This window comes from Taudactylus pleione, unplaced genomic scaffold (genome assembly GCF_031769625.1).
Source record: "Taudactylus pleione unplaced genomic scaffold, aTauple2 ptg000253l, whole genome shotgun sequence".
NCBI classification, from domain to species: domain Eukaryota; kingdom Metazoa; phylum Chordata; class Amphibia; order Anura; family Myobatrachidae; genus Taudactylus; species Taudactylus pleione.
Window position 1 is genome coordinate 1,872,201 of NW_028284655.1, and position 25,099 is coordinate 1,897,299.

At 42.1% G+C, this 25,099-nt stretch overlaps 1 protein-coding gene across 4 annotated transcripts in view; it reads left to right on the forward strand.

Annotated features, from left to right (window-relative positions):
* The window catches only part of ADGRL1 (adhesion G protein-coupled receptor L1), a 427,170-nt gene that overhangs the window by 293,622 nt on the left and 108,449 nt on the right, over positions 1 to 25,099 (forward strand). For all 4 annotated transcript variants that reach the window (XM_088480320.1, XM_088480321.1, XM_088480324.1 and 1 more), the window contains one exon: positions 4,253 to 4,362. In XM_088480320.1, coding sequence (XP_088336446.1) covers positions 4,253 to 4,362 — 110 coding nt within the window. The remainder of the gene's footprint in view (positions 1 to 4,252; positions 4,363 to 25,099) is intronic.

Sequence of the window (25,099 nt, forward strand, 5' to 3'; positions counted from 1 at the left end):
ATGTGTCAGGCGTTTTTGTCTTATTACCAAGTGTTAGGCGGTTTTGTCTTATTACCATGTGTCAGGCGGTTTTGTCTTATTACCATGTGTCAGGCGGTTTTGTCTTATTACAATGTGTCAGACAGTTTTGTCTTATTACCATGTGTCAGGCGGTTTTGTCATATTACCATGTGTCTTGCGGTTTTGTCTTATTACCATGTGTCAGACGGTTTTGTCTTATTACCATGTCATGCGGTTTGTCTTATTACCATGTGTCAGACGGTTTTGTCTTATTACCATGTGTCAGGCGGTTTTGTCTTTTTACCAAGTGTCAGGCGTTTTTGTCTTATTACCATGTGTCAGGCGGTTTTGTCTTATTACCATGTGTCAGGCGGTTTTGTCTTATTACCATGTGTCAGGCGGTTTTGTCTTATTACCATGTGTCAGACGGTTTTGTCTTATTACCATGTGTCAGGTGGTTTTGTCTTATTACCATGTGTAAGGCAGTTTTGTCTTATTACCATGTGTCAGGCGGTTTTGTCTTATTACCATGTGTCAGGCGGTTTTGTCATATTACCATGTGTCTTGCGGTTTTGTCTTATTACCATGTGTCAGACGGTTTTGTCTTATTACCATGTCATGCGGTTTGTCTTATTACCATGTGTCAGACGGTTTTGTCTTATTACCATGTGTCAGGCGGTTTTGTCTTTTTACCAAGTGTCAGGCGTTTTTGTCTTATTACCATGTGTCAGGCGGTTTTGTCTTATTACCATGTGTCAGGCGGTTTTGTCTTATTACCATGTGTCAGGCGGTTTTGTCTTATTACCATGTGTCAGACGGTTTTGTCTTATTACCATGTGTCAGGTGGTTTTGTCTTATTACCATGTGTAAGGCAGTTTTGTCTTATTACCATGTGTCAGGCGGTTTTGTCTTATTACCATGTGTCAGGCGGTTTTGTCTTATTACCATGTGTCAGGCGGTTTTGTCTTATTACCATGTGTCAGGCGGTTTTGTCTTATTACCATGTGTCAGGCGGTTTGCACATCCACTGCACAGCGCACAGCCTGCTCGATTACGAAGCCCAGACCTAAGCACTGCATTTACTCCTTTGGATGCTCCTTCAATTGAACTATTCTGGATTCTTTACAATGAACAGCCTACATGAATCCCATTACTGTAGGTATTATTTAATATGTCACAAAGAATATAACACAGTTTTCACACTTGCTAGAGCTGCACTATGTGCTGGTAAAAGACTCCCATACCACTCTAAAGTGATACTTTCTGATTTATAAAACTCATATTGTCATAATGATAACACATTGTGTTCCAGTATGTACTGCCCCGTAGCCACCAAGATAATAGAAAATCAAAATGCATGACATCACAATCCAACAAGTAACAAAAATGGAGAAGTAATCCAAGTAAAGTATATATAAAAAAAAATAATCCACAGATTAAGGGAAAAAAATGTAATAGAAAATAATCCAAGTTGGGCGCTGCATGAGCTATATTGAGAAGAAAGCCTATTATATAGTACTTATGTTTCTGAGTGGTTGAAATGGCTCGGCTATAACTCCTACATGATCTCTAGGCATTGCAGGGTAGTAAGCGTGCTGTGTGCTATCCACTCTTTGCAGCAAGTTTACATGTGTGATAATATGAAAGTGGATTATACAAATAGAGGACCACATATATTAGTAACAGGACATTTCAGATGCAGAATTAATGTAAAGAGTGATTAAAGTACAACGGAATATGTTGGTGCTACACAAGTTAATGTTAATTATATATATATATTTTTTAAAGATTTTGTTTTGTTTATCATATACATCTAAAATGTATTACAGAAATGCAGAGCTAGGTTATTGCTGAAACTTATATTGCATATTGTTTGTATCAGTGGTGACATAATTGGCCCTCGATCCTACAAGAGGACGGTACTCTAGTTTAGCGTTCGTGTAACTATATCAGTAGTGTGATCTACGGCTGGCTAGTCAGGGTGGTGAGAAGGCGTCACCAGTCAGTCAGTGACTAATCTGTTACATGTAGTGTGAATACACTGAGCTCAATGTGCACGTTTATGATCTTAGGCCCTGATTCAGAGCCGCTCGCTCTGACAGAGTGCTCGCTCTGAATCAGGGCCGGGCTATTTTTTTTTTTTGTACGGCCTCCTGGCCGCTCTCACAGCTGTGGGTGACCAACCACGGCTATAGCGAGCGGCCAGGAGGATGGTCGCGATGGTCAAGACCATTGCGACCATCAGGCTTGTGACAAGACCCTTGTGGTAGGGTCTCGTTACCGCAAGCCCCAGAGAGATTTCAGCTCTAACAGAGCCGAAATCTCTCCCACTGACATCACTCGTGACAAGGATTTGCATACGCTGGGTGCGAGCGAACGCATCTAGCAAGCGGGTCTGAATGAGGTCCCAAGGGCAGTTGAGCGTATGCATGTGTCAAGTCTAAATTTTGTTGTCGCCCACACTCAGGATTTAGTCACAGGGTGATTGACAGGCAGGAACTGTGTATGGGCGGCAGCGGGAAGGTGGCGTCTCAAACGCAGGTGTGTCACGACCATTTTCGGTGAGTGCCTCAGCCTGTGACTGCGATTCTGTCCACAAGAAAAATGGCTCCAGTGCCTCATTTCCCGCGCCCATTCTGAACAGCCGTAGGGTGACTCACAAGGCTGATCATCAACTGATTTGCGACCAATGCTGCGCCTTAGTACGCAGTCGCTTGGATTTGTGAAGCCGCCGGAGAGTGTCTCAATACAAATCCAGGCGGCTGCGACATTTGAATATTTTTGTACAGCCTCTGCGTACGGAAGCACACTCGCGGCCATCTCTGAATCAGGCAAGGCCACATTAAGGGCCTGATTCAGACCCGGTCGCAAGCGCTGTGCGCTCGCAACCGGGTCGATGGTGGGCCAGTGCGCATGCGCACGACGGAGAGAATGCATGACCCTGTCCCAGGGCCACATACAGATGTGTCCACATACTGTACATCTAGCCTCTTCTAGTCGTGCCATGCCATGGAGTTACTTGGTAGGAGTGAGCGTCTTTTCGTGCAACTTTTTACCTTCAAATGCATCTTATTCACACAGATTGGCTGCACAATTACAATGATATGCGGCATGCCTATATTCTGTGTGCAACTGCGGGTGTATCTGCATGCAAACTGCTACTTTACAGTGTCACAGTTGATGACACTATAATGTAGCATTACTCGTCCTATCCCCACATCACTGTGCAAATAAGATGCATTTGAAGGTAAAAAGTCACATGAAAAGAAGTTTGGCGCTACTGAGTCACACGGAGCTCCCGCGTTATGTGTAGCGCAAAGAGGATAGATGTATGTGGACAAATCTGTACTGTCCCAGAGCCATCACTGGTTTATCCACATTATCCTGTGCTGTTAGTATTATATTAAGTTGGTCTATATCGTTTTTTTTCCAAAGGCAGAAAGCACTGTTACCCCTGAGTGATGTATCATGTGTACCTAATAAACAGGCTGCGCCTACTTTTCAGGCATTAGTACTGTTAAGTGTTTTGTGAACGTCTTGGAGCTGAAACACACGTGTGAGAAATATTTGCTATAAGTGTCTTGCAATAATATTGGTTATATGGGTGTCTTTACAAATGTGCATGTACATTGTATAGAACAATATTCCAATGGCTGGTGATATATAACAAAATCCAGGTTCCCCTGCATCCCCCATAATCTTCATTCTGGCTTATCACACTATAGAAATCAAGCACATTTCATATACGTCACCTGTCCTCCATCACTTTAACAGTACTGTAAATGTGCCCTATGGAGTACATGTTCTGATACTAGGTAATCTGCATAATCACTTCTTCCACTCAAACACCCTCAGCCTTCTGCCTGCAACAGATACATGGCTCACACAATCAGACACGGCCTCACCTGCAGCCCCTTCACATGGTGGTCTCCACTTCACCACCACCACCAGGCCTGGAGGCAGACACAGAAGAGGGCTTGGATTTTTCCTCTCCTCATGCTGCACATTCACAGTTCTACCAATGTCCTATCACTCGTATTTACATCTTTTGAAGTAGGTACTATGCAGATTTTGTACTCCTTCTCTGCACATTGCTGTAATATATCACCCCCCCTGGATTTACCCCCATCTATTCCGTGATCATGTCTCAGCCTGGTCCCCGCTTTTCTCACCCTCTGATATTCCCGCCATTATCTTGAGTGAAACATCCCAAGTGATAACCCAATATCTAATGATGTGTCTTTCCCCACAGATGTAACAACCGCACACAGTGTGTTGTCATTGCTGATTCCGAAGCCTTTCCTGACCCGTGTCCAGGGACCTACAAATACCTGGAAGTTCAGTATGACTGCGTACCATACAGTGAGTATACACAGTGACACACATCAGAAGTATGTATTACTGCCAAGGTCACTAATGTGAGAACATACCATACAGTGAGTATACACAGTGACACACATCAGAAGTATGTATTACTGCCAAGGCCACTAATGTGAGAACATACCATACAGTGAGTATACACAGTGACACACATCTGAAGTATGTATTACTGCCAAGGCCACTAATGTGAGAACATACCATACAGTGAGTATACACAATGACACACATCAGAAGTATGTATTACTGCCAAGGCCACTAATGTGAGAACATACCATACAGTGAGTATACACAATGACACACATCAGAAGTATGTATTACTGCCAAGGCCACTAATGTGAGAACATACCATACAGTGAGTATACACAGTGACACACATCTGAAGTATGTATTACTGCCAAGGCCACTAATGTGAGAACATACCATACAGTGAGTATACACAATGACACACATCAGAAGTATGTATTACTGCCAAGGCCACTAATGTGAGAACATACCATACAGTGAGTATACACAATGACACACATCAGAAGTATGTATTACTGCCAAGGCCACTAATGTGAGAACATACCATACAGTGAGTATACACAATGACACACATCAGAAGTATGTATTACTGCCAAGGCCACTAATGTGAGAACATACCATACAGTGAGTATACACAATGACACACATCAGAAGTATGTATTACTGCCAAGGCCACTAATGTGAGAACATACCATACAGTGAGTATACACAATGACACACATCAGAAGTATGTATTACTGCCAAGGCCACTAATGTGAGAACATACCATACAGTGAGTATACACAATGACACACATCAGAAGTATGTATTACTGCCAAGGTCACTAATGTGAGTACATACCATACAGTGAGTATACACAATGACACACATCAGAAGTATGTATTACTGCCAAGGCCACTAATGTGAGAACATACCATACAGTGAGTATACACAATGACACACATCAGAAGTATGTATTACTGCCAATGCCACTAATGTGAGAACATACCATACAGTGAGTATACACAATGACACACATCTGAAGTATGTATTACTGCCAAGGTCACTAATTTGAGTACATACCATATAGTGAGTATACACAATGACACACATCAGAAGTATGTATTACTGCCAAGGCCACTAATGTGAGAACATACCATACAGTGAGTATACACAGTGACACACATCAGAAGTATGTATTACTGCCAAGGCCACTAATGTGAGAACATACCATACTGTGAGTATACACAGTGACACACATCAGAAGTATGTATTACTGCCAAGGCCACTAATGTGAGAACATACCATACAGTGAGTATACACAGTGACACACATCTGAAGTATGTATTACTGCCAAGGCCACTAATGAGAGAACATACCATACCGTGAGTATACACAGTGACACACATCAGAAGTATGTATTACTGCCAAGGCCACTAATGTGAGAACATACCATACAGTGAATATACACAGTGACACCCATCAGAAGTATGTATTACTGCCAAGGCCACTAATGTGAGACATACCATACAGTGAGTATACACAGTGACACCCATCAGAAGTATGTATTACTGCCAAGGCCACTAATGTGAGAACATACCATACTGTGAGTATACACAATGACACACATCAGAAGTATGTATTACTGCTAAGGCCACTAATGTGAGACATACCATACAGTGAGTATACACAGTGACACCCATCAGAAGTATGTATTACTGCCAAGGCCACTAATGTGAGACATACCATACAGTGAGTATACACAGTGACACCCATCAGTTGTATGTATTACTGCCAAGGCCACTAATGTGAGACATACCATACAGTGAGTATACACAGTGACACACATCTGAAGTATGTATTACTGCCAAGGCCACTAATGTGAGACATACCATACAGTGAGTATACACAGTGACACACATCTGAAGTATGTATTACTGCCAAGGCCACTAATGTGAGAACATACCATACAGTGAGTATACACAATGACACACATCTGAAGTATGTATTACTGCCAAGGCCACTAATGTGAGAACACTACCATACAGTGAGTATACACAATGATACACATCTGAAGTATGTATTACTGCCAAGGCCACTAATGTGAGAACATACCATACAATGAGTATACACAATGACACACATCTGAAGTATGTATTACTGCCAAGGCCACTAATGTGAGAAGATACCGTACAGGGAGTATACACAGTGACACACATCAGAAGTATGTATTACTGCCAAGGCCACTAATGTGAGAACATACCATACAGTGAGTATACACAATGACACACATCAGAAGTATGTATTACTGCCAAGGCCACTAATGTGAGAACATACCATACAGTGAGTATACACAATGACACACATCAGAAGTATGTATTACTGCCAATGCCACTAATGTGAGAACATACCATACAGTGAGTATACACAATGACACACATCAGAAGTATGTATTACTGCCAAGGTCACTAATGTGAGAACATACCATACAGTGAGTATACACAATGACACACATCAGAAGTATGTATTACTGCCAAGGTCACTAATGTGAGTACATACCATATAGTGAGTATACACAATGACACACATCAGAAGTATGTATTACTGCCAAGGCCACTAATGTGAGAACATACCATACAGTGAGTATACACAGTGACACACATCAGAAGTATGTATTACTGCCAAGGCCACTAATGTGAGAACATACCATACCGTGAGTATACACAGTGACACACATCAGAAGTATGTATTACTGCCAAGGCCACTAATGTGAGAACATACCATACAGTGAGTATACACAGTGACACACATCAGAAGTATGTATTACTGCCAAGGCCACTAATGTGAGAACATACCATACCGTGAGTATACACAGTGACACACATCAGAAGTATGTATTACTGCCAAGGCCACTAATGTGAGAACATACCATACAGTGAGTATACACAGTGACACACATCAGAAGTATGTATTACTGCCAAGGCCACTAATGTGAGAACATACCATACAGTAAATATACACAGTGACACACATCAGAAGTATGTATTACTGCCAAGGCCACTAATGTGAGAACATACCATACAGTGAATATACACAGTGACACACATCAGAAGTATGTATTACTGCCAAGGCCACTAATGTGAGAACATACCATATCGTGAGTATACACAGTGACACACATCAGAAGTATGTATTACTGCCAAGGCCACTAATGTGAGTACATACCATATAGTGAAAATAAGAGACAGTACTCACAAGCGCACAAAACAAGTATTTACTTTACTGCACATGGGAAACCTATAAATTCTAGATATGCCGCATTTGTGCAGAATGGCAAAGAAAACAGATCATGGTACACTGATACCCAAGGGTGCACTGACTCCCCCTCCCCTCTCCAGCATGGTACACTGACACCTCAGGGTACACTGGCCTCCATGGTACACTGACAAACCCCCATGATACACTGGCACCCTAGGATACCGGTGACCCCACACCCATGATCGCTGTGATACACTGACCTCCATTGTGCACTGACCCCCATGGTATGCTGACTCCCCCAAGGTACACACTGACCCCCCCCCCATGATACACAGTGACCATCCATGGTACACTGACCCCTATAGTACTCTAATCCCCCTTCCCATGGTTCACTGACACCCTCTGTGGTACACACTGTACCTTTATGTACACTGACTCTGATTGTACACGGACTCCACCATGCTACACACTGGTCCCCCCTATGCTTCACACTGATCCTCATGGTAGACTGACAACCCCCATGGTACACTGGCACCCCAGGATACTGATGACCCCACACCCATGTCACATTGATCCCTCCATGGTACACTAACCCATCCATGATACTCTGATCGCTGTGGTACACTGACCCACATGGTAAACACTGACTCCCCCCCCCCATAATACACACTGACCCCCCCCATGACACACTTACCCCTATAGTACTCTAACCCCCTTTTCATGGTACACTGACACCACCCTCTTTGGTACAATCTGTACCTCCATGGAACACTGACTCTGATGGTACACTGATTTCACACTGACCCCCCTCCCCCCCATGCTTCACACAGATCCTCATGGTACATTGGCCCCTATAGCACTCTACCCCCTTCCCATGGTACACTGACCCCCCATGGTACACACTGTACCATGGTACACTGACCCCAATGGTACACTTACTTCTCCATGGTACACACTGACCCCCCCATGGAACACTGACCCCTATAGTACTCAACCCCCCCTTCCCATGGTACACTGACCCCAATGGTACACTGACTCCCCCATGGTACACACTGACCCCTATAGTACTTTACCCCCACTTCCCATGGTACACTGACCTCCCCATGGTACACACTATACCATGGTACACTGGCCCTGATGGTACACTGACTCCCCCATGCTAGACACTGACCTCCCTTCCCCCATGCTTCACACTGATCCTCATGATACTTTGACCCCCAATGTTTGTTTTTTTACAAGCTGTGGTATCTGCATACACTGCACTTCCCTCCCTTTCCATTCCTAGCTGCTGGGATAATACAGCAAGTCACAAATAGCAGCATCACCAACACTGAGGCATTCATTAAATTGTGTGATAAATGTTTTGTTTTAAAATGGAATGAAGTCTGTGTCACTGGTACAGTATACAATACAAAGCCTGGTGAACACACACAACAGTATAATGATGCAAATGCAAAGAGCAGTGTAATTCATATCACAGCGTCCTGGCAGTGTGACATTCAACAGACACAACATGCCTCCGAGACACAGAGCACAGTGATAGATACTGATGCACACATCCTCATACACAGAGACCTGTGCTCTCAGTTTGCTCATGCTACATGAGGAGAGACACTGAGCACAGTGATAGATACTGATGCACACATCGTCATACACAGAGACCTGTGCTCTCAGTTTGCTCATGCTACATGAGGAGAGACACTGAGCACAGTGATAGATACTGATGCACACATCGTCATACACAGAGACCGGTGCTTTCAGTACGCTCATGCTACATGAGGAGTGACACAGAGCACAGTGATAGATACTGATGCACACATCCTCATACACAGAGACCTGTGCTCTCAGTACTCTCATGCTACATGAGGAGAGACACAGAGCACAGTGATAGATACTGATGCACACATCCTCATACACAGAGACCTGTGCTCTCAGTACGCTCATGCTACATGAGGAGAGACACAGAGCACAGTGATAGATACTGATGCACACATCCTCATACACAGAGACCTGTGCTCTCGGTACTCTAATGCTACATGAGGAGTGACACAGAGCACAGTGATAGATACTGATGCACACATCCTCATACACAGAGACCTGTGCTCTCAGTACGCTCATGCTACATGAGGAAAGACACAGAGCACAGTGATAGATACTGATGCACACATCCTCATACACAGAGACCGGTGCTCTCAGTATGCTCATGCTACATGAGGAGAGACACAGAGCACAGTGATAGATACTGATGCACACATCCTCATACACAGAGACCTGTGCTCTCAGTACTCTAATGCTACATGAGGAGAGACACAGAGCACAGTGATAGATACTAATGCACACATCCTCATACACAGAGACCGGTGCTCTCAGTACACTCATGCTACATGAGGAGAGACACAGAGCACAGTGATAGATACTAATGCACACATCCTCATACACAGAGACCGGTGCTCTCAGTACACTCATGCTACATGAGGAGAGACACAGAGCACAGTGATAGATACTGATGCACACATCCTCATACACAGAGACCTGTGCTCTCAGTACTCTAATGCTACATGAGGAGAGACACAGAGCACAGTGATAGATACTAATGCACACATCCTCATACACAGAGACCGGTGCTCTCAGTACACTCATGCTACATGAGGAGAGACACAGAGCACAGTGATAGATACTAATGCACACATCCTCATACACAGAGACCAGTGCTCTCAGTACTCTAATGCTACATGAGAAGAGACACAGAGCACAGTGATAGATACTAATGCACACATCCTCATACACAGAGACCTGTGCTCTCAGTACGCTCATGCTACATGAGGAGAGACACAGAGCACAGTGATAGATACTGATGCACACATCCTCATACACAGAGACCTGTGCTCTCAGTACGCTCATGCTACATGAGGAGAGACACAGAGCACAGTGATAGATACTGATGCACACATCCTCATACACAGAGACCAGTGCTCTCGGTACTCTAATGCTACATGAGGAGTGACACAGAGCACAGTGATAGATACTGATGCACACATCCTCATACACAGAGACCTGTGCTCTCAGTACGCTCATGCTACATGAGGAAAGACACAGAGCACAGTGATAGATACTGATGCACACATCCTCATACACAGAGACCGGTGCTCTCAGTATGCTCATGCTACATGAGGAGAGACACAGAGCACAGTGATAGATACTGATGCACACATCCTCATACACAGAGACCTGTGCTCTCAGTACTCTAATGCTACATGAGGAGAGACACAGAGCACAGTGATAGATACTAATGCACACATCCTCATACACAGAGACCGGTGCTCTCAGTACACTCATGCTACATGAGGGGAGACACAGAGCACAGTGATAGATACTGATGCACACATCCTCATACACAGAGACCTGTGCTCTCAGTACTCTAATGCTACATGAGGAGAGACACAGAGCACAGTGATAGATACTAATGCACACATCCTCATACACAGAGACGGGTGCTCTCAGTACACTCATGCTACATGAGGAGAGACACAGAGCACAGTGATAGATACTAATGCACACATCCTCATACACAGAGACCAGTGCTCTCAGTACTCTAATGCTACATGAGAAGAGACACAGAGCACAGTGATAGATACTAATGCACACATCCTCATACACAGAGACCGGTGCTTTCAGTACACTCATGCTACATGAGGAGAGACACAGAGCACAGTGATAGATACTAATGCACACATCCTCATACACAGAGACCAGTGCTCTCAGTACTCTAATGCTACATGAGGAGAGACACAGAGCACAGGGATAGATACTGATGCACACATCCTCATACACAGAGACCGGTGCTCTCAGTACTCTAATGCTACATGAGGAGAGACACAGAGCACAGTGATAGATACTGATGCACACATCCTCATACACAGAGACCAGTGCTCTCAGTACTCTAATGCTACATGAGGAGAGACACAGAGCACAGGGATAGATACTGATGCACACATCCTCATACACAGAGACCGGTGCTCTCAGTACACTCATGCTACATGAGGAGAGACACAGAGCACAGTGATAGATACTAACTAATGCACACATCCTCATACACAGAGACCGGTGCTCTCAGTACTCTAATGCTACATGAGGAGAGACACAGAGCACAGTGATAGATACTAATGCACACATCCTCATACACAGAGACCGGTGCTCTCAGTACTCTAATGCTACATGAGGAAAGAATCCTGGCTCTTTCCCCAGTGTCACTTATAGAGCCCTAATATGTCACTTTATTCTGTTACAACCCTTATTTTCTCAGTCTATTTTCTTTATTGCTCCGTAATCGCTCATCCTTTCTCCCATCACACATCACTACCACTGGTACATTATTCACTATAACCGTATATCCTTTGCTGTTATTGGAAAATTACTATTTGTTACCCGTTATATTATCACTACTTTCAAATCTATTAGTCACTGCCATTGATTCACTATATATATATATATTCCACGGAAGTTGGCACTCCATAAACCACAAATCAGCAGCCGCAGTGCTTCACTCCAATAACAAATATGTAGCAGCACAATGAGAGGCACTCACACTGACTTGTAAAGAAACAGCAAGACACAATAGTCCAAGGTCAACGTTTCGGATTTTACTCTTTCGTCAGGACGATTGTGTTTCTTTACAAGTCCGTTTGAGTGCCTCTCATTGTGCTGCTATATATATACATATATATATATATATATATATAAAGTGGTAATGAATAGGCGGCACTCGCAGCTACACAGTCAGTCAAAAATCGGAGGTCCCGCTCCCCTCAAGTTCAACGTTTCAAATTTAGAGTAAATTTTCTTCAGGAACATTTACATTAAATTTTAAACATTGAACTTGAGGGGAGCGGGACCTCCGATTTTTGACTGACTGTGCAGCTGCGAGTGCCGCCTATTCATTACCACTTTCTGTATCTATCCACGAAGTAGGGCACCCAGTGAAGCTGTTTGTTAAGCAAGAGTGCCAAGTATGATATATATATATATATATATATATATATATATATATATATATATAAATTGTATTTGGCTATCTGCCATTGTTACACTAAATCCCCATTTTCTTTCTCAGAGTCACACTAATCTTCACTGTTACGGTTTTCAGTTCATTATTTTATATTAATATGACATATGATTATTACAATATCTTTACTTATTACTAGTACACCAGTATTCTTTACCACACTAACACTCTTCCTCTCTATCACTAGTAAACTATACTTTATTATCACTACATTGTTCCTGTTTATCGTTATTATACCATTCTTCTCTTTGCTATTACACTATATGTTGTCATTGCTACACTATTTTTCTATAATATGATTACACTATTCTTCTCTATGACTAAACTTATCTTTTATACCAAGATTATTCTTATTTATTGTATTTATTTATTACCAGTTATTTATATAGCGCACACATATTCAGCAGCGCTTTACAGAGAATATCTGGCCATTCACATCAGTCCCTGCCCCAGTGGAGCTTACAGTCTATATTCCCTACCACATGTACACACTAGGGTTAATTTTGTTCGGAGCCAATTAACCTACAAGTATATTTTGAGAGTATATCTTTGCTATTACACTATTCTTTGTTAGCACTACACTATTCTTCTATACCAGTGGTTCCCAAACTGGGTACCAGAGGGCACATGCAAGGCTGCCACAGGCTGGAGGTCTAGGACCAAATCTATTTATTTATGGTCAATCTGATAGGCAAAACCAGTGCTGATGGCTTCCAATCATAAAAACAGAAGCCAACCCTGTCCACCATCACATAACTCACCCTAAGGGTGACAGGTAAGCACAATTTACTTCAGGTAATATTTTTTTCTGAATTTCTCAATGAGAAACTTTTGGCCTGGGGGTGCCATGAAAAAAAACACTCATTCAAGAAAATTTGGGAACCACTGTTCTATAAAATGATTTCACAAATTTTCTGTATACTATTACACTATTCTCTATCATTCATCACTACACTATTCTTCTATACCAACACTGAGGTGTGGTATATTTTGTAGACATTTAGAATGTCAACATTGTGAATGTCAACAGTTGGCATGTCCACATTGGGATATCCCTTTTAGTTTTAGTCTAAGCCTAAAGGTGCACATCCACTTGCCGACTGTGAAACGAGTGCACGTTTACGACATTGTAATCGTGCAGTCGTTTCACAGTCTCGATGTGCCTACACTGAGCGTACAATCGTTCAGTGTAGGCACATCAATCAACTGCATCCTAATCCTAATTGCAGCCTAATCCTAATTGCAAACATAAAATATGGTGGTCGCTCATATCAGCTTAATGACATAGCACAGGTGCTTGTAAAGGACGGGGTTTACACTGAACACAGAAATAAAGGGATTTGTCCTCCAGCACACTGCAGCAAAATGAAAAAAAAAATACTTAAATCCTACATGATAATAGAGATTCAGAGGTATTAGTTACATACATTTGCAAATAAATGAATAAGCGCCAGGCCATCATCAAGGCGCCTCTATACTGGCGTCCTTAACATTAAGGGGTTCACGTCTGAGAAGCAAGGTACCCCAAAAAATTCCAGCCAAGGACCATCCCCAGGGCATCACACAAAAAAGGGGGAAAAAAAATCCTAATTGCAGCCTAACCCTAATCCTAATTGCAGCCTAACCATAATCCTAATTGCATTTTAACCCTAATCCTAATTGCAGCCTAACCCTAATCCTAATTGCAGCCTAACCCTAATCCTAATTGCAGCCTAATCCTAATCCTTATTGCAGCCTAATCCTAATTGCAGCCCAACCATAATCCTAATTGCATTTTAACCCTAATCCTAATTGCAGCCTAATCCTAATTGCAGCCTAACCCTAATTGCAGCCTAATCCTAATCCTTATTGCAGCCTAACCCTAGTTCTAATTGCACCCTAACGCTAATATAGCCCTAACCCGATAACTGTTTGGTGACATTCACAGTGTCGACATTCTGAATGTCGACTAATTGATCACATACCCATGATTGCACTATTCTTCTTTATGATATTAAACTATTTTCTACATCTCTATTGCACTAATATTTCCAAAAACTCTGACACATTGTTTGCCTTCTGAGGGTCTATTACACAATGGTTTTCCTCCATTAATTTAATTATTACTGATTTTTTTCTAACATTATTGTGCTGTTCTTCTCTATTACTTTTACTGCTTAACGACTAAAGCATTATGACATCATGCTTATCTACTTATCTATTACACTATCTTTCTCTATCACTATTACCCTCTTCTTTATTACCCTACCATTATTACAGTTTTTTATTACCCTGCTATGATTACACTGTTGTTTATTGCCCTGTAATTTTTAAACTGTTCTTTATTACCATTCCATTATTACACTATTCTTTATTATGCTGCCATTATTACACTGTTCTTTATTATGCTGCCATTATTACACTGTTCTTTATTATGCTGCCATTATTACAGTGTTTGTTATTTCCCTGCCATTATTACAGTGTTTGTTATTTCCCTGCCATTATTACACTGTTCTTTATTATGCTGCCATTATTACAGTGTTTGTTATTTCCCTACCATTATTACAGTGTTTGTTATTTCCCTGCCATTATTACACTGTTCTTTATTATGCTGCCATTATTACAGTGTTTGTTATTTCCCTACCATTATTACAGTGTTTGTTATTTCCCTGCCATTATTACACTGTTCTTTATTATGCTGCCATTATTACAGTGTTTGTTATTCCCTACCATTATTACAGTGTTTGTTATTTCCCTGCCATTATTACACTGTTCTTTATTATCCAGCCATTATTACACTGTTCTTTATTACAATGGCATTATTACACTTTTCTATATTACCCTGCCATTATTACACTTTTATTTATTACCCTGCCATTATTACAGTGTTTGTTATTTCCCTGCCATTATTACACTTTTCTTTATTACCCTGCCATTATGATAATTTTTTTGTACGGCCACTTTTTGCAATTTTTAAATTTTTACACTATTCTATCACTATGTATTCATCTATTTCAAAACCATAGTTTTCTTCTTTACTGTTTTTAATCACTTTTACAGTGTACTTCTATTATTCATTACTATCACATGCGTGTTGTGCCATTATTATACTACATTCTTCCATCACACTTTCACTGTATTTTCTACTTCAGTTAAACTATTGACCTTTACCATTTTGTGTACTATTTCCTCTATGACTATTATGTAATCATGTTCTACCATTGTTAACATATTAACCACTTTTCACTTTAATAATACTACTCCAGTATTATAACATAATCCTGTCACTATAACTTAACCACTTCATGTGTTCCTTTATTTCCCTGTTCCCAAAACATTGAGAGCTCCTATTATATTTGTATCCTCTCCACATTAGGGGTTTTGTAGCTCAGCCCCAGTGTAAACAGTGTATTAGATATCAACATGTTTATATATGTAAAGTATAAGTGATAAAAAATGATGTAATCATGCTGGCATGTAATGAAAGTTGGTCTGAACTCTGACCTCTCCTACCAGTGTCAGTGATGTCACTTCCATAGGATTTCAGCATAACACACGTCTACGGTCTCCAAACATTTGTTATTTCCCATACTTACTCATCACATACCACCTCATGATGAAAATACAGATACTCCTGATAATCACCCTATAACACCACAACATTATCCACAACCAAATATGTATAACAGTATAGATGAAAAGTAAAAGGCACATAGGGATTCACAGGCCACATACGGAGCGAAAACCAAGACAGCGGCAGGGACGCCACATCTAGTATTAATGCAATAGCCCTCCTGACATGACAATTGATTGGATTGGCCACACCTCATAACCAATCAGCGGCTGCATACAGTTTGTACATGGCAGACCTCTTCTCTGCAAACTCTCCACACAGCTAGATGTGGAGCAAGTGACTTCGGGGGGCAACCCAAACGAAGGACCATACAGGGGGCTGCCCCAGAAAGTAGAAAATCTGGAAAAAAAATAAGAACAGAGATGGGCAAACATGGGGGATCTCACATTACAAATTCCACTATACATATTGCATTACGTACTCATCACCCAGTTAGCATCTATAATTTAACATTAGCCGTGGAGACTTATACTGTTCAGCGCTAACATAGAATTATTAATCAGCACAAATATTTTGGACATTATCTAACTCTCATGATCTGTTTTCCAGATCAGATGTTTGTGAGCACAGCGTTAACCCCATATCTGTAAAAACATGTTGATTTTGACAACAACCTCACTTAATGCCTAATGGTAGCATTTCACATCAGTCAGAGGATCAGACATTTCTAAGTGGGGTGCCCCAAATTGAGGGAAAACTTTACATGTTTAGCTAGCTGATGTTCTGGTCCAATCCAGTGCCAGCTTCATTTTGTAAAACCCTACTAGGCCTACAGTAATCGGTGCACAAGGTAGGTGGCAAAGCATTCATGTGATACTTATGGTACATACATAGATGGTACATAGGGTACATACGTAGAAGGTACATACATAGAAGGTATATAGAGTACTTACACAGAAGGAACATAGGGTACATATACATAAGGTACATACATAGAAAGTACGTAAGGTACATACATAGACGGTACATACGTAGAAGGTATATAGTGTACTTACACAGAAGGAACATAGGGTACATACAGGGCAGCTTCTAGGGTCTGAGGCTCCCAGTGCGGGCAGTCAAAATGCGCCCCCCCCCCCTCGAAGCAGTAATATTGTGGAGTGGGCGTGGCGTCATCGTGAGGGGGTGTGGTATCACAGTAAGGGAGCGTGATCTAGAAAGACCACAGAATGTCAGCCACTGTGACTACTGAGTACAGGGGTGTCTAACCTGTCAGAGGCAAAGCGCTGAAAACTATATGTAGCTAAACAAAAGACAGACAGCATGCGCGCGCCGGATGCGCGCGCTCAAAAAATGGGGTGTGGCCTAGCTGTCACAAGCCCACGCCGCATTTCTGTGTGCATGCCTTTGGTGTGACATTTGCAGAAGTATGACCTTGCATCACACCCGGTTTTAGTCGCATTGGGAGCGAGCCCAGCACATTGAAAATACAAGCCAGATCCACATAAAATACACTGCAACAAACCACTTCCACATAAAATATATTGGAAAAGCCAGAGGCACATAAACTACATTTTAAAACCACATCCACCTCAAATACATTATTAAATCCAGAACCACATAAAACACATTGAAAAAACAAGATTCACATAATACACACTTCATTCCAGCCCCCTCCCTTACCATTCCATCCCGACAGGTCTTAGGCTTCACCCCCACTGGCTCTCAGGTAAAAGTGCCCATTATGCAGTGCCCCCTGTAGTTGTCCTCATATACAGTGTCCCGTATATTTATGCCCCTTATGCAGTGCCCACAGTGGTAGTGTAACTTATGCAGAGCCCCCTGTAGTCATGTCCCCTGTAGTCATTCCCCCAATAGTAATGGTCCCTGTTGTAGTGCCCCAGTAGTAGTGTCCCCAGTTGTATTGCCCCCAATAGTAATGCCCCCTGTAGTAGTGTCCCCTGTATACATTCCCCAGTATTAATGCCCCTGTATTAGTGCCCCCAATAGTAATGCTCCCTTTGTAGTAGTGCCCCAAGTAGCAAAGCCCCAAGTAGTAGTGCCCCCAGTAGAAGTGCCCCTGGCCCCTGAGTAATGCACCCAGTAGTGGTGCCTCCTAAGCAATGACCCCAGTAGAAGTGCCCCCTTGTAATGTCCCCAGTAGTAGTGCCTGGGTGCCCCCAGTAGTAGTGTCTCCCCCAGCAGAAGTGCCCCCAGAGTAATGTCCCCAGTAATAGTGCCCGGGTGCCACCAGTGGTAGTGCCTCCCCCCAAGTATTGTCCAGGCTGCTCCTCTCTCTGCACTATGGAAAAGACGTCATGACGTCCTCCCATAGTGCACATTGGGGGAGCCGGAAGCCGGAGCCTCCGTCTCCGTCTGCTCTGCACTGCCGGGCGCCTGCTGGTAACTGAATCTCAGCGGGCGCCTGGTAATTAACAGCCTGTATCTGCAGCAGGGGTAGGAGGCGGGGCGCCCCGTGCGATTGCACGGGTCGTCTGCCCCTAGAAACGGCCCTGGGTACATATACAGAAGGCACATACATTGAAAGTACATAAGGTACATATGTAGACGGTACATAGGGTACATATGTAGAAGGTATATAGTGTACTTACACAGAAGGAACATAGGGTACATATACAGAAGGTACATACATTGAAAGTACATAAGGTACATACATAAGGTACATACGTAGAAGGTAAATATGTAGAAGGTATATAGTGTACTTATACAGAAGGAACATAGGGTACATATATAGAAGGCACATACATTGAAAGTACATAAGGTACATACGTAGACGGTACATAGGGTACATATGTAGAAGGTATATAGTGTACTTACACAGAAGGAACATAGGGTACATATACAGAAGGTACATACATTGAAAGTACATAAGGTACATAAATAGTAGGTGCATACAGTATGTAGAAGGTACATAGGGCACACACAGAAGGTACATAGGATAAATATATAGAAGGTTCATAGTATACATGCATAGAAGGTACATAGGGCACATACAAGGGCTATTAAATAACAAGACTCTACTAAAAAATAAGTCATACTGCGTAAGCTAAATGTGAGTGGGGAACATTGACCTGGGACTATGCCAAAACGGTTTGCAAGTTTCACCCCTCTCGCACAGATAGTTTGTTGTCACACAGCGTTCAAAGAAGTTATATTTAAACCCAGGTGTCGTAAAAATGCTTAGTTCAAAAGTAGAGCAACGTGTTAACTTAAAATGTTTAGTTTAATTGAACAATACGTCCACCAAAACTTTCCGTATGCTAACCGAAGCTTACGAAGCAGATTGTATTTCACATTCACGTCTGTTTGAGTGGCACTACAGATTTAGTGACGGTCATGAGGATGTCGAAGATGATGAACGTCCCAGAAGGCCTTGCGCATCAAAAACAAATGAAAATGTGGAAAAAATTGAAAATTGTTGAAATGACCGTTGACTCAGCTTCTGCATGTTTTCAGACTTGATAAACATCGACAAAGACCCTCTTTTGCCGCGTTCAATCATTCATTGTATTGACCAGTGGATATGCCAACAACGACCAGCGATGTGCGCTAACGCTGATCGTTGACGACGTCGCTCATCGCCCGAACATGCTGTCCAACCTGACGAGGGAGGGTGTCGGCAGTGAACGATATCGTTAATGATGTGTGTGCTCAATATTGTTAATGACATTAAGCACAACACTGCAGGGACACACTAAACCATATCGCTCATGGAGCGAATCGTTGAGTGGATATGCGGCTTTAGGCAAGTTTTGCATTAAGATCTTAAATTTGGTCTAAGATGGTTCCATGGCTTCTCACTGCCAAGCAGAGAAAATCGAAAGTGAATTTGTAAAGAAATTTTGGAACAAACGAATTTGCATTTTTTAGAAATGATGAAACATTTTCCAGTGCAATCCTGAGACAAACACCAGTCCATGCACTGGAAATCACCATCATGAATGAAGAAAGCACGTCATAGCAAAATCCAATTCAAAGCCATGTTAATTATTTATTGATATACCAAGGGTGTTATTTTGGAAGACTGGGTACCAGAAGGCGCAACATTACTACAAATATGTTCTAGCAACTTTGTAGGAAAGAATTAGAAGAAAGAGGCCAGACTTGTGGAAATATGGTGTCATCCTCCATCAGGGCAACACTCCAGCCCACACAGCCCTCTCTGTGAAGTAGTTTTGGCCGAGAAACAGATTGCAGTGCTAGAACACCCTCCATACTCGCCAGACCTAGCACCGTGTGACTTCTTTCTTTTCTATAAAGTCCAATCTGTATTCAAGGGAACCCGTTTTGCATCAGTTACTGAGGTAAAGGCGAAAACGACGGAGCAGTTGAGACAGCTGACAGATAATGAGCTACAGCGCGGCTGTGGCCAATGGAAAATAAGAATACCACGGTGTATGGATGGAGAAGTGCATCAGAGTTAAAATGTATTTAATATAATGAAACATAATTATTATTATTATTGTTATTATTATAATTTATTTATATGGCGCCACAAGTGTTCCGCAGCGCCTTACAAAATATATAAACAAATACGTGACCAAAGACTTAAGGTGCGTACACACTGGGCGATATTACTGAGCAACTGCACGATTACGACATCAGTAATCGTGCACAAATCGTACATTTTTATGTCAGAAACGACCAGCAATGCGCACTCCCGCTGGTCGTTTCCGACATTGTCCATCGCCTGAACATGCAGCACAATCTGCCGATAACGACAGATTGGCATGTTCAGGAATGATGGACAGTGCCTGCACTGAATGACTGATCAGTGCAGACACTACAGGGGATCAGGAACGACGGTACGATTACGATGTCGTAATCGTACTGTCTTTCCTGATCGCCTAGTGTGTACGCACCTTTACAGTACAATACAATACAATGCAGGACAACACCCACATAAGCAGCAGAGCTTAAGCAACCAAGTGTTAGGTGCACTAGTACAGAGTAAGAAGTAGATGAAAGTAAAGTAAGGAGAAGCACAAGAGGATAGAGGGCCCTGCTCATAAGAGTTTACATTCTAAAGGGGAAGGGCACATAAATAGGGTATTTACGTAAAAGTTACATAAAGTACAAACAGAAGCTTCATTAGACGTACACATAGACGGTACATAGGGTACGTGCATAGAAGGTACTTAAGGTACAGACATAGAATGTACATAGGGTACATATAGAGAAGGTACATAGGGTACATATTGTATATAGAAGGTACATAGGGTACATACTGTATAGAGAAGGTACATAAAGTACATACATAGAAGGTACATATATAGAATTACATAGGGTACATACTGTATATAGAAGGTACATACAGTATAGAGAAGGTACATAAAGTACATATATAGAAGGTACATAGGGTACATATTGTATATAGAAGGTACATAGGGTACATACAGTATAGAAAAGGTACATAAAGTACATACATAGAAGGTACATATATAGAAGTTACATAGGGTACATACTGTATATAGAAGGTACATACACTATAGAGAAGGTACATAGGGTACATATATAGATGGTACATAGGGCACATATATAGAGGGCACATAGAGAAGGTACATAAAGTACATACATAGAAGGTACATATAAAGGAATTACATAGGCTACATACTGTATATAGAAGGTACAGTACATACACTAAAGAGAAGGTACATAGGGTACATATATAGAAGTTACATAGGGTACATACTGTATATAGAAGGTACATACAGTATAGAGAAGGTACATAGGGTACATACTGTATATAGAAGGTACATAGGGTACATATAGTACAGAGAAGGTACATAAAGTACATACATAGAAGGTACATATATAGAAGTTACATAGGGTACATACTGTATATAGAAGGTACATACACTATAGAGAAGGTACATAGGGTACATATATAGATGGTACATAGCACACATATATAGAGGGCACATAGAGAAGGTACATAAAGTACATACATAGAAGGTACATATATAGAAGTTACATAGGGTACATACTGTATATAGAAGGTACATAGGGTACATACTGTATATAGAAGGTACATAGGGTACATACTGTATATAGAAGGTACATAGGGTACATATAGTATAGAGAAGGTACATAAAGTACATACATAGAAGGTACATATATAGAAGTTACATAGAGTACATACTGTATATAGAAGGTACATACACTATAGAGAAGGTACATAGGGTACATATATAGAAGTTACATAGGGTACATACTGTATAGAGAAGGTACATACTGTATATAGAAGGTACATAGGGTACATACTGTATATAGAAGGTACATAGGGTACATATAGTATAGAGAAGGTACATAAAGTACATACATAGAAGGTACATATATAGAAGTTACATAGGGTACATACTGTATATAGAAGGTACATACAGTATACAGAAGGTACATACAGTACATACATAGAAGGTACCATGGGTACATATATAGAAGGTACATACATTATATAGAATGTGCATAGGATACATATGTAGAGGGCACATATAGAGAAGGTATATAAAGTACATAAATAGAATGGGTATACGCTCATGATATTGACATTCAGAATGTGACAGCTGATGTTAGGGTTAGGCTGCGATTAGGGATAGCTGTAGAATGAACAGTAAAACGCATTGTCTGGCAATGTGAACATTATGGCCCTCATTCAGAGCCGTACGCTCTGAGCAGAGCGCACGCTCTGAATGAGGGCCGTCCTACATAACTATGGAGCATCCCCCTGGACGCTCGTATAGCTGTGGGTCACCACCCACAGCCTATACGAGCGTGCAGTTTGATGGCCGCGATGGTCTTGACCATCGCGACCATCGAAACTGCGAGCCGGAGCCTGCGGTTGAGGTTTTCAACCGCAAGGCCCGGAGTGATTTTGGCTCTATCAGAGCCAAAATCACTCCCACTGACATCACTAGTGATGTCAGTGGGCCGGCTTCTGACCATAGGCGTTCCCTTGGGAACGCCCCCGTCAGGGAGGCACGCCCCCGGCACGCCCACCAAAGGGGGCGTGCTGTCAATCAACATCGACAGCACGCCCCCTTTGATCAGACACAACGAGCGAAGGACTTTCCTTCGCTCGTCGCGTCTGGCGCATGCGCACGACGGAGCTCCCTCCGTCGTGCGCATGCTCAGTGCAGACCATCGACCCACTTGCGAGCGGACAGCCGCTCGCGAGTGGGTCTGAATCAGGCCCTATGTCAGTGTCGACATTGTGGATGTTGACTTTTTGTACCACACCCCACAGAAGGTACATAGAGCACGTACATAGAAGGTACATACATAGAAGTTACATAATGTAAATAATAAGACGGTACATAGGATACATATGTAGAAGTTACATAAGGTACATACGTAGAAGGCACATAAGGTACATACATAGAAAGCACATAAGGTACATACATAGAAGTTACATACATAGAAGTTACATAAGGTAAATATGAAGACGGTACATAGGATACATATGTAGAAGGTTCTCTAATGTATATATGTAGAAGGTACATAGGACCTCATTCAGAGTCGGTCGAAGCGGCCGCACGGTCGTACGGGAAAAGGGGCCGGATGTTCAAATGATTCCTTCGCAAGTTGCGTCCCTAAGTTCGGATCGGTAGCTGGCCGACCAAGGGGAGGAAGCGGTCGGAATTTTAAAAAAAATACGCCCCCTTCTCGTACGCATTGCACGTCATCTCCGGGCATATAAGGATTCATCGAGACCATCGGGAACCATTGAAACTGGTCGTAGAGCTTAAGGTTGACCATACCCTCTCTTAAGCTCTACGATCATGTCAGTGTAAAAACCTCCCATGTCACATGTGCCATGACGCTACTTTGTTAATTATGCACACCCATAAACCGTATGCACTCCCATAAAATGCCATTTGCATAATTAGGCATGCCTGCGTTCCGATCTCCACTCCACGTTTTCAAGCACCTTCCCCTGTTACCACCCACAAATGCCTCATTCTGTCACTCAAACTACCGACCTGGCTGTGTTCAAGGAGAGAGAAATTTCTGATCGTAGAGGCTAGCTTGCGCACGCGCATTGCGAACTTTACGCATGCGCAGTATAGCGAACATCGGTGGCGTACGACCGTGCAGCCGCAACGACCAACTCTGAATGAGGTCCATAGTGTGCATGTGTAGAAGTTACATAAGGTACATACATACTGTAGAAAGCAAATAAGGTACATACATAGAAAGCACATAAGGTACATACATAGAAGGCACATAATTATGGTACATACATTAAGGCACATAAGGTACATACATAGAAGGCACATAAGGTACATACATTAAGGCACATAAGGTACATACATAGAAGGCACATAAGGTACATACATTAAGGCACATAAGGTACATACATAGAAGGCACGTAAGGTACATACGTACTGTAGAAAGCACATAGGGTACATACATAGAAAGCACATAAGGTATATTCATAGAAGGCACATAAGGTACATACATTAAGGCACATAAGGTACATACATAGAAGGCACGTAAGGTACATACATACTGTAGAAAGCACATAAGGTACATACATAGAAGGCACGTAAGGTACATACATACTGTAGAAAGCACATAAGGTACATACATAGAAGGCACGTAAGGTACATACATACTGTAGAAAGCACATAAGGTACATACATAGAAGGCACGTAAGGTACATACATACTGTAGAAAGCACATAAGGTGCATACATAGACGGTACATAAGGTTCTTACATAGAAGCTACATAGGATACATACATGGAAGAAGGTATCTAGGGTACATACATAGAAATTACATAGGACACACACATACTGTAGATGATACATAGTGTACATGCG